The 12,298-nt window shown below is 42.4% G+C and overlaps 1 protein-coding gene across 5 annotated transcripts in view; it reads left to right on the plus strand.

The window, feature by feature from the left end:
* The window catches only part of NFIA (nuclear factor I A), a 246,013-nt gene that overhangs the window by 153,291 nt on the left and 80,424 nt on the right, over positions 1-12,298 (plus strand). For all 5 annotated transcript variants that reach the window (XM_054384297.1, XM_054384299.1, XM_054384295.1 and 2 more), the window contains exon 4: positions 7,363-7,437. In XM_054384297.1, coding sequence (XP_054240272.1) covers positions 7,363-7,437 — 75 coding nt within the window. The remainder of the gene's footprint in view (positions 1-7,362; positions 7,438-12,298) is intronic.

Genomic DNA, 12,298 nt, shown 5'->3' on the forward strand with positions numbered 1-12,298 from the left:
TGAATCTCCCAAGAGCTGAAGCTGCTGTGAATCCATGCAGGATCAGGCTGCTGGTGATACATCCAGCCTGGTGTCACATTTGCTCTGTTCCACATTTTCTAATTTACAATCCAGACCCTGGAGCTCCATATGACACATTCACAGATTCACAGATTGCATCGGGTTGGAAGGGACCCTCAAAGGTCATCTTGTCCACAAGAGTGCAGGGGCACCTCCAACTAGATCAGTCTGCTCAGGGCCACATCAAGGTTGATCTTCACTGTCTCCAGGGATGGGGCCTCCACCACATCCCTGGGCAATGTGTTCCAGTATTTTACCACCCTCATAGTAAAGAACTACTCGGCTCCAGTTTCAAACCATCGTTCCTATATAAGCTGAGATAATAATTAGGCGTTGTTATTAGAGATTTTTTAATGATGTGGCTATGAAAGGCAACATGCAGTGAGATGTTCCATCTGTATTTCTGTTCTGATTCACTCCTGGAGAAAGCCTGTCATGGCAGGTTGAGTGGATTCCCTCATGAAGACGTGAGTCTTTTTTCCCAGCCACCTCCCAGAACCTTCAGAAGCTGATCCTAGATGGCCACCAAGAGTATCTGAATCATAGGGAAGTGGAGCTGAACTTGAGCTCTGGTATCAGAGGTGCTGCCCATGAAAACCAGCAGCATTTCACAGTTTTACGTTCTGCTAGCTACAGACTTTTTAGATAAAACCCAAAAAGGCAAATCGTTTACTGGTGGTTTTGCATATTGTGAAGGGTTAACAAAACTTTCATTATCACACTCTATTAAACCAGGACCAGGAAACAATTTCTAATCAACGCTCAGATCTGGGTAGGGATTGTGCAGTCTTTTGTAGGAGGCCTCAGATCTGTGTTCTCTATTCTCGCATGCTCACTTCCAGCTGTTGTCATTGAAATCCTACATAATCTCCCTGGGTCAAAGGGCAGTCATCCATGACTGCCACTGTTAGGAGGTTATGCTGATTTCTGTTGTCAAATATTGCCCCTTTTCTCTTTCAATCACTCCCATTCTACTTTTTTTAACAAGAAAGATCCAGCCTAGAATTGTATTACATGACTTTAAAGTCTTAAAAGTGTTCTTCTATTGTACTAACACGACATGCCCTGGACGGTCTAATCCATCCTGCTATGGGCCACAAAGAAAGTTCTGGTGCTTCTTAAAACCTCAGCCAAAGGTAGGCAAGACAGAGAGAATAACAGCCCAGCAGTTAATGCTTAAGAAAATGTGTAATTTGTCCAAGGTGAGCTATTGATTTGGCATTAAAATTAAATTGGAAATAACAAGCCCAAATAGAAGTGGGAACATTTCTCAGGGAACAACAGAGATTTCTCTGTCGCCTTTCATGTGTGATATCTTGCTTAGCTCTTCTACAAAAAGTCCATGAATTTAAAAAATGTTGTCTAATTTACTACTTAAATGTTTGTCATTTAAAAACTTTGAGAAATGTATTTTGGACAAAGCAATTTAAATGGGCTGTTGGGCCACCTCTGGGAATGGGTATTTGGGATCTGCTGGTAAATGCAGGTTTCATTACAGCTCCATGCAATATTCAGGCCCATGTACAGCTCCATAGAGCTGTCTTCCATCTGAGTGGGTGAGATGTTCACTTGGACAGGATATTGCAGCTGGGATAAAATGGTCTCTTTGATCTCCACATTTGTATTAGATGTGAAGGTAATGTGCATGATATGACCCCATGGGTCTAGCATGGGATAGTGACCAAGTATCTCATGATGATAGTTAACTTTTGTTGCCCCAGGCAAGGCAAGCTGGTACAAGAGCTTGGGCAGTGGCTGGTCTCAGCCCAGGGTGCTTTCCTTTGCCACCCTCTCATGCCCCAGAGGTGTACACTTCCCACAGGGGAGGAGCACCTTCCTCCCTATGCATGCACATGGTACACCCTTGCTGTGCCGGGCTGCCTGCAGGACCCTGTGTCTGGGCAGAGGAATGGTTTCTGGAAAGCAATGCAGTCGTAGGGCTGCCGCAGCTGGGTCAGCCCAGGCTTAATAAACTTGCCTCCCAATTAAGCAGAGTGTAAATGTTATGAAGGTCTTGACTGAAGCATGCTTAGTCTGTTCTTTTCTTTCTGCTGGGGAATGCAGATTAGAACTCTGTCACTCCTATCCTGCTCCGCCAGGGCAGCCATGGAACTGGTAATCTTTTGGGAGTCCTCGGCGTGATCCGGGTTCCCTCTAATAACATCCCCTCTTTCAAGGCCTGTGTGTGCTGTGTGATATAGACATTAATTTTCTAATCAATATTATTGCTCCATGTTGTTTGTGAAACATGGGATTATCTAGACAGAGGATAAACCCAAAAGGAATCGAGTTGCACTTTGAGCAGAGAGGGCTTTTCGTTTAATCAGGCATTTGGTCAAGATAATAGGCTTGAGACCCTGATTGATTATTACTATTTTAAGGTTTTAAGATGGCTATGTATAGTGAGATGCTGGACATGAAAAAGGCTTTAGAAATGGCTTCAGTGCTAGTTGGAGGCACTTGTGTAATTTTAAAACACTGAAAAGGAATCAAAGTCTCCCAAAAAGCTGTTCTCCAAAGCTTAATAGATTGTCTCTTGGACTGTAGTGGAGGAGAAATAACTGGTTTTGGACTTTTTTCATCTTCAAAGGAGTAACTCTTCCCTGGTTTTATTTAAGCTTGGATTTCAGGAAACCAGCTGCATCTCTGTTTGGAAAATACCTTGTATACTTATGGTGCAATCTAACTATTTTATTTTAAAACTAATTCTGTTGGATTACACAAGGAAGCCTGCTAATTAAATAACAAAAATAATACCTTCAGCACCTTGAAAACATCTTCTGATATTCAATTAAGGAACAATATCCTGAGGAACTTTAACCTGTAGACTTTCTACGTAAAAGTAATTGCATCAGTCATGATTTTCTCAAGCTACAGCAGAAGCTCTCAATTGGTAGCTCAGCATCTGAGACCCTTTTTACAGCATTAATTGGGAAAGCAGACAATACTCTCCCTGTAAATTCCATTTTAGGATGAAGGTTAGTTGCCTTTGAACATGTTTACCCATTGAAATAGGAATGTTTGCTTAATAATTCAAAACAAATAGCATTAGACAACAAGTCCTAATCCTGATTTCTCCTTTGCCAGTGTAAATTAGGAGAAAATTAGGTAAAACTCTGTTTGAAAAGTAGAAAGACTTGTTTAAAACTTCTGTGAGATCAGAATATGGGTCCAATAATTCAAGCCTTTTGTTCTGGCTGATTTACTGGAATCTAAAGGAAGAATATGTAAATTACATTATGAAATTTCTCCCCAATTAAAGCAGTCATCAAGTTATGGAAAGGTGGTTTTCATGTGGTACTTGTTATGGCAGCACAGCATTGCCTTTATATGCTATACCAAACCTGTGAGTGGGTAATGGCATATTATGTGTTAGTTGGTGTCTTGATCTGCTTTATTCAATTTGGTCTTATTAGCCTGGCATTTTTTTCCCCCCTTGGGGGGAAGACAATCATCCTTGTGAGCTGAAGTGAGATCTTGTGTAACAAGCTAACTTCTAGCTGCATCTAGACTGGAGCTGAAGGAATGATGCCTGCTTAACTTTGTCAGCCCATCTTTATTTGGCAGGGCAAATCAGCATGTGCTTTAGTCAGGCATGTGATTAAAATTCAACACGTGCTCTAACTGCTTTGCTGAGTCAGGGCCTGCCTTGGTCAGCCAGGTGTCTTAATTGATACCCAGAATTTCAGTGAATGAGCTCCATTAGTTTGTTTTATCAAGTGAGTAAAAATTCTCTCATCCTCATTTTGAACACCTGCTTTACTACTGAAGTGTGACTGTCACACAAAGCTGCAGAGATAACCTGATCATAGTCTGCAATTTCCATATCCTATCTTTGGGATATTTAGCAGAAGTATCACAGTGCACGTATTTCCGTAAAGGGCCCTATGAAAAGGAAATCTTGCAAGCTTTCAAGATGTTTAATCATCTTTTCAGTAAAGGAGCTTGTTAATTCTAACATCTGCATATGTAATTGCTTGACTCTACCTATTTTTTTGCTCTCATTCAGAATTAAGGGGAACAGCCAAACTGATATATTTTTGCAGTTTTGACCCCTGATAATAGGCACAAAAGGGTTGCTTCACATATTTTTCAGTCCTGCTATTCCCAGTCATTCTTCTTTCACATGTCTAGCTTCTTTGATCTGTTTCTCTCATTTTCTTGTTGCACTGTTGTCACAGCTCAGCAAAAGCTACAGTCTTAGGCCTGGACTTCGCAATCTAAATCAGCCAGGCAAAGCTTTAAAGTTTCACGGGGTTCTGCTAAACTGCCAATTCACAGCCCAGCCATGCATCGAGATGAGTTCAAGATACATCTGTAAGCCAAGGGCGTCTGTGGGTATCAGGATATTGCTGATGATTGGCAAGACCAGGTCCTGATTTCCTAATGTTTATAAATAAATAACAAATTGGAGCATTGTGAAATTCACCTTTCATTTGTGAAATGTTTATTTTCAGTATTGAAGGGTGAAAATCTAATCATTGTCATTGACATGTTGTTGTTTAATGATTACTGTTATATGGACACACATAAGAAGTGCTCCTGCAGCAGGAAATGGACATTTCAAGCATACCCAAAAAAATAAGAATGAAGTCAGTTGAATGAACATAGTCAACTTTTCTCATGCCCTGCAGGACCCTGAGAGCTAGAATGTGTTTAAAACCATTCTACAGCATTTTAATTTCTGTGTTTGCCGGCTTAAGGTGATGTGGGCACCCATGCAATAGTTATGGTTTTATTGGATAATTACAAAAGGCTCTGGACTTCTCCTTAAAAAGTCAGCCAGATCTCCTTCCCTAGCTGTGATTTGCTTTTTACTTCCATATTTTAATTTCACCTTCACTCTTGGTGTGAAAGGCACCTGCCTGGGAAATGCAGGTTAAAATGGACACCAAGAGCAGAGGCAGTATGGTGCACTGTGAAAAAAAACCAACACGTGACATATGTTCCTAGCATTGCTGAATGCGCTTCTGGAAGTTGCTCAGATACTGCCATGATGAGCACAGTATGAGAAGTTATATAGCATAGACTGGCTTCTCTACCAAGGGCTCTGTGGAGTAGTAAGCCTCCTGGCCTTGATCCAGCAAGGCACTTAAGCATATGCTTAATTTTAGGCACATGAGTGGTTTCAGTGAAGACCTAAGAGAATTATTTTTAATTCACAGATCATTTAATTCAATAGGCAGGTCTGCTGCAGCATATGAAAAGTAGATCTTCCTATTAAAAATACTTGGGAAATTGTCAATGAACAAACGTTGTGTATGGCCAGCGACCATCTCTTCAAAGCAGAATGATGTCATCATCACCTTTGTTATGGTAAAAGACAGAGCAGATCAGGCAAAACTGTTTACAGTCATCTGAGAGCTACTTCTAACTTGAAAATAAGGAAAAATAAAAGCTTGTAAGAACATTTTTTCATCTGAAGTAGAGAAAAATTTATTCTCTTGATGTAAATAAAAACCTTGTTTGCAGATTGAGGAATTTGTTTGTGTTGAATTTCAGCATCAATTTCAATATTTTATAGTACATTTATCTACAGCTGGAGCATGACAGATTTGTGTATATTTATATGTTTGTGTACATAATACATATGTATACACACATACACAAGGATGCCCAAAGATATACATATACACAGTTTGAAAACTCATCATTATTGCTGAAGTATAAAAACATGCCTGATGTAGAAACTTGTCTCGAGTCTGTTAGCTTAGCAACTGTGTTCATCTGGCACTGTAGGATCCTCACAGAAACAGGGAAGTTCTTCTGTACAGGAGCACAATTAGCTGAGATCTTGTCTGGAGATGAATGGCTGACCTTCCTCCAGATCTCTCCCAAACCCTTTTTCCCTGGCACGTTCTCTGACATGTCACCCTCTGGAACCCTGCAGCACACAAGATGCATTGCTTTTGCTTCCCATTCTGCGTGAAGAAATGGCAATTGAGATATGTTGATGGCAACTGAGATATATTGGGGGGGGGGGGGGGGGGGGGGTGGTGTGTTAAATAACCCCAAAAGAAAGCCATCCTGTATTAGTCCTGGTGCTCTGGTCACTAGGGGAAGGTGTGCAGGTATTGCTGGGATGAGCATGGCGTACAGCAGGATATCCCAAACGTAGGGAAATCTTTTTGAATCTGACAATTAACAGAAGAGCAGATGGTGCCCCTGCAAAACATTCAATAATATATGCGTGCGTGCGCTGGAATCAGTGACTCTAAGTAGGACAATCTAAAAAGGTATGCCACTTATCCTGTGAGCAAGTAGGACTTTACAGTTCTTTTAATAATCTCTTTATCCTGAGATTTCTCCTTTGACCCTGATTTCAGAAGCAAGAGGTCAATCTGGCTGACTAGCTGCAAACCTTTAATTGAGGTCCAGATACATCCTGCATGAACTGCTGTGTCCTGCTCCATGCACTTATGCTGGGCTACAGCCCAAGAACAGCTTCTTTTGTAATTGATCATACCCATGAAAATTAAATGAACATTTGGTGGTAGGCATGTTTTCAGAGAAGAAGGAAAATACTGTTATGTAAAGTGCAATAACATTTTGATACCAAGTGGGGAAGCATTCTTTACACAAGGGAGGTGAGCATGGAAGCAGATGCCCTGGTTCTAAAGACAGGCCACAGCTCCAAGCTTATACTTTCCTTATGCAGAGATTTGGTTTTCTTTTTGAAAGTCAGTTTTAAATGCTAGAATATTTTGGTTGTTTATTTTTGGTTGGTTGGGGTTTTGTTGTTGTTGTTGTTGTGATAGGTTTTGGGGTGGGGAAGGCATTAATTTTTTTTTTCTAACCAGCACCTATTTTAAGATTTCCCTAGTGTAACCTTAGCAAAATGAAGAGTACATCTTTAAATCTTGTTTTGCTTGAATGAATGGGTAGATAATCCTGATCAGATGTTTCTGTAGAGAATAATGTTTAAAACGATTATGGAACTTAGCTGTCCTGTCTGTTTCCTAGGTACAGTATTTTCATTTCAATTGTGAAGTCATTAGGGGTCATCCAAGGTAACCGTTTATTAAAATAGTTCTCTTTTGTTTCAGATTTCCTGTCGAGATGCCTTAACATGTAAAAATCTCCCTCCTGATGTGTCATGTTAGCTTTCCTAACCTCTAGATAGAAACCACAAAGCAGCCTACGTAGCTGTATGACTAGTTACCCACCTACATAAACAATAATTATTGCTAAGTGGGAAATTAGATGTCACATTTTAAGTCTAAATGAAAGTAAAGTATTTGAGAATACCGTCATTAAATGCTTAAAGCTAATTGCAGTTCTCTCATTCTGTTTGTTTTGTAGGACATTTGGGCTTCCAGGACAGTTTTGTCACATCAGGTGTTTTCAGTGTGACTGAGCTAGTAAGAGTCTCACAAAGTAAGTATCATTTTCTGACCAGTTATTATGTGGTTTCTGCAATCCTATTTTTTTTCCTTTGTTTCTTATTCTGCCCCTTCCCCAATTCAGAAACAGCATCTTGAAAACAAAGAGTCTCTTCTCCCTGATTCTTACCAGTGTACAATGTTTATGTGCCACACATTTTAATGTGGGAAAATGAAATAATGTAATTTATGAAAGTTTATTTTAAAAAAGGGAGTCTGCAAGTTGATGCCCAGCTAAAAAAGGGCAGACTCAGAATGCAGATAAATGGCTACTAAGATCAGTTTACCCAGTGCTGTGTTTTAACCAGACCCCTAGAAATGACATGATCTGCACACACGTAAGCCTGGGAATTTTCTTAGGCCACTTTTGCACATTGTGTTTATCCATGCCGTGGGTTTGTACATCTGCAAAGTGATGAACTGATTATTAATGCCAACCATTGCACCAACCTCAGCTCTGACAATCTCAGTTGTGCAGAGGTGTACATCTTGGCTTTGCCAGGCCTGCATTTTCCATTAGCTGCATGGAATTCTGTCTTATGGGAGGATTTGTTTTTTGACCTTTAAAGAATGCTAATGCCCCCAGCATGAATGACACACTGCAGCATGACCATAACAGGCTTGTCAATACTCACTAACAACAGTGAATTAAGAGTACCTGTCACCATCCTGGTCCATTGATCAAAGGTGTATTGATTGTATTTTGCTATGACATAATCCACATAGTCCAAGGAGAGAGCACAGACAGTCCCTTGCAGGGAGACTACTGGTAAACCACAGCTCCTAGGTCCTTTGGGGATCTTTTAAGCTGTGCAGCAGCATCACATTGCCACCCATCACCTCTGCTCCAGCTGAACCACTCAGCTATGTGCCCCTTTAAAACCTTAGGGTTAGCACAGACAGGGTAAAAATGGTTCTCCTCCTAGGTAGCAGGAATATTTGTTTGTGTGCTGACTCTGATCAAGTAGCTTAAATACTTCTGGTGCTGGAATATAACTGGCACAAATCTAGCAGAGAATCTGTGGTTTTGAGTCAGAACACAGAGTTTCTGTAAGGATTTTCCTGGGGTTTTTTCCTCTTTTGGAAACACTTGCGCTAGCAGTAAATTGGCTTTATATTCAAAAATAGGATGCTACAAGGAAAGCATGGCAAGTGGGAGATACATGAATGTCAGTATCGTATATGCCAGAGCGAGAGAGAGAGAGAAAAAGTTTGAGGCAGATATTTCTCCTGAGTTTTCTTCCCTGACAACTGGTTGGAATTTTGAGAGAAGGACAAAGTTAAGAGGGCTTAGAAGTCAAGAGGAGCTGCTGAGTACTCAGCACATCTGGAAATCAGTTCACTTACTGAAGTGCTTAAACAGGGACTTTCACATCTAACTGGGTACACTAACTTGCTGGTACCTGCAGCCATGGCAGACAAAACCAAGTTATCGCCAGCCTTTGAATGTCCCCGTGTTATATCACTTTATTTCAGTGTGACGGCTTAAGGCTTTTGAAACCCAAAAGGATTCACCCTTCCCCTCTGCAAGGCATCCCACTTCACCACAATCTTATCTTTGCTGTAGGAGCCCTACAAGCAGATCTGCCTCTGGACTCTGTCAGCCATGCTCCATGCGTGCATAGGACAGGGCTGCTAGGAAAGCGCCCCTGTTCAGGACTTGAGACTTCACAGCCAGCCCCAGTCCCAGCCTCCCTGGGAGTCTGGCATTGATCTCATCAGCATCACGTTTCATGCTTATTAATTTTCCATTCTATGTTATTGTAACTAAACTGAAACATTGTGTCTCAGAAATCCTAGCATTCAGCATGTTTTGCAAACCATGAGCTCTGTCTGAGATCTTCCTGGTGAAGTTCTCCAAGGGTGGGGCACCTGCCCACAGGGAGAGAGCAGGACAAGGCACAAACTTTATTTGAAATGAGCAAACAGGTGCTGGTGGGCAAAATAAAAAGGTTCAGCTTTTATCTGTTCCAGACACAGGGGTTTGCACTCCTTTTCATGGGCTCTTTAATAATCCTGAGAGGTCAAGACCTTGGTTTTATATCCTGTCTACAAGCCAGCACCTCTACCAAAAATAGTGTCCCCAAAGCATATCGGGATATCACTTCAGAACTGACTCAGAGGGAAGAGTGCCAGCATCTGATTTAGCTACACTGCTTTTGATAGCACCCTGGATTTTCCTTGGAGATGCCCCAGACATGTTCTGACCAGCCATGACCTTGTTTACTTTGTGAGGTCTGAGAAGCCCGCAGCTTGACATGCCGTGGCTACCCAGTAGGATATGTTTAGTGTAGAGTGTAGCAACACGTTCCCAGTGAAGTCAGTATGAATTCACATGCTCATAGTCAAAGAATTATTTGACATAACAGAGCAACAAAGTAAATGCTGAATATTTGCCTAAATTGGCAGGCAAGGTTAAAGACTGTGCTTTTCAATATGAACCCTTGCTGGGTTGTCTATGTGCTCCCGTGTCTGGATTTGAGACCAGTCTCTGGGATACTTTCATGCTGGGGAGCACAGCTTATGAACAGCTACCATCCAGACTCACCACATTAAGAGTCCTCAGGCCAATCTCTTTTTTTCACTTTCTAAAAAGTCATTAAAGGATTTTCTGTAAGGGCTTGTTGTGATAAGACAAGAGGTTATGGATTCAAGCTCGAAGAGAGGAGATTTAGACTGGATATTATAAAGAAATTCTTTACAGTGAGGGTGGTGAGACACTGGAACAGGTTGCCCAGGGAGGTTGTGGATGACCCCTCCCTGGAGGTGTTCAAGGCCAAGTTGGATGAAGCCATGAGGTATCTGATCTAGTGGAAGGTGTCCCTGCCCTTGGCAGTGGTTTTGGAATTAGATGATCTTTAACGTCCTTTTCCACCTAAGCCATTCTATGAATCTATAAATAGTGGTCCCTCAGGTTTAGTCTCTGTTCTTTTCCTGAGTGTGCTCAATATTTACTTTACAAAGAGGTCATCTTTGTGCATGCCCATTCTCATTTTTCCTTCCATCCTTGCTTTTGATAATATGATGACAGAAATAAGTGTTTTCCCACATTTTTAACTGGCCCATGGCTGCCACTATCTAAAATTCATCCTGTGAAATATTGTTGGTAGCAATTATGTGCCAGGTTTACTCAGTAAAGTTCCCAGAGGTGCACATGACAAGGAGTCTCAAGTAAAAGGCGGTTGTCTCCGCCATGCAAATTTAGGCAATGAATCAATTAAACGAAAGGTCAGCTGTTACCATTATCTGTCTTACCTATCAGTGCTGATCATCACAGTTTCTGTGAGCTATTGAACAAGTCTAGACTGTTTTGGTAACAGAAACTTGCTTCTGATAGATGCAGATTTTATTTCAAAATGCTACCCAACCACTGAATCTTGCACAGCCTAGTAAAACAGAGAAAGCAGATCATACAGTCTCAGATGTAAAACCCTTCTCCACCCCATCTGATGTGGGTGTTGCAGACCATGCTGTCAGTTCTCTGACATTGTTAGCAGGCAAAGGGTGTGAGCTACTCTCTAAGTGTTGTCTGTCATTCCAGATACTGAGGAGACCCCTTCACATAATAGAGACTTCATTCTTCCATCTCTAGATAGGTTTGGGCTGCCAACAAAAGGCTCAGAAGCAGAAGCATTGGAGATGTATTGGAGGGTTTGTGAACTGACAGCCAGCTGTTGGCCAAGCAACAGCTTCTCCCTCTCTACCCTTGTTAGGAAAACACTCACTGCGTGCAGCTATCTGCAGGACACTGGAGAATACCCTCTGCAAAAGGTGCTGGCAGAAGGGTGGCCATGGTGCCAAGCCACTGCCAAGTGTACAGTCCCATCCGCTTGGCTGGGAGACTGGAGCAGGCTGGAGCAGGGAAAGAGGCATGGGGAATGCTGTTCCCCCCCTTGGCTTGCTCTGGGCAGAGAGCTGCTGGGAAGATCTCCTCCCTTGGAGGTCCTTCAAGCAGCCAGACAAATTGCACTGCCCAGGATGTGAAGAAATATTTAGGATTTATGCACATTGGCTAGAGCCAAATCAAACATATTTGTTTTGTGCTGTGCTATTTCTCAAAATGACATCATTCTTTGTGCTGATAAACAAGGGAATTCTGACTGCACCCTAGGCTGAAAATGCCACGCTTTGAGTTTCAAGATGTTAGTTGTGTGCATGGAGCACGTGGGGTGACTTCTAAGCCTTCTAGTGAGCCAGTGAAACCAGAAGCACACGAGCATAGGTGTAGTTGCTCGCTGCTCCTGTGCAAACCCAGAAATGGCCTTTCTAATTACCCCTGAAACTAACTCCACAGGTAAGAGGCACTTTTGTGACCAAGGCATTTTGGAAAGCTTGGGATCCTGCAGTTCTGAGGCTGCTGGATGCAGTGGGTGCCAGACTCTGTTAGCAGCAGCTTCAGCAATGGAGGCAGGGGCTGAAACTATCCTCACTGTGAAGCAAAGCTAGAAACGAAAGTAAGAGCCACCGCTCCAGACGCGGAGCGTGGGTGTGACAGAGGAAGCACAACTTCCTCACGCCTCTCGTCCAGCGACCAGGTACAGCCAAAACAAACTGCGGGGAAAGGCTTGCCAGCCCCAGAACGTACTGGATGCCTACGGGAAGGTGTGGGGTGTCCCAGCTCCTGTGGTGGGTCTGGGTCAGGCAGACGGCTGCAGGGACAGGGAGGATGCTGCTGCCTTCCTGCAGCCCAGGAAAGAAGAGGGTCTCCTCCACGCAGAGCACGTGTGTGAAAGCTCGGCTGTGATAAAGCAGCTCTCTCTAAACAGCAGCCTGTGTGTTTTCTGCTATACTAAGCACTACAGCAGTGAAGGTAGTTAAAGTCAGCAGCATGAAAATTAACATTTAAAAAGATACTC

Source organism: Indicator indicator, chromosome 10 (assembly GCF_027791375.1).
Source record: "Indicator indicator isolate 239-I01 chromosome 10, UM_Iind_1.1, whole genome shotgun sequence".
Lineage (NCBI taxonomy): Eukaryota > Metazoa > Chordata > Aves > Piciformes > Indicatoridae > Indicator > Indicator indicator.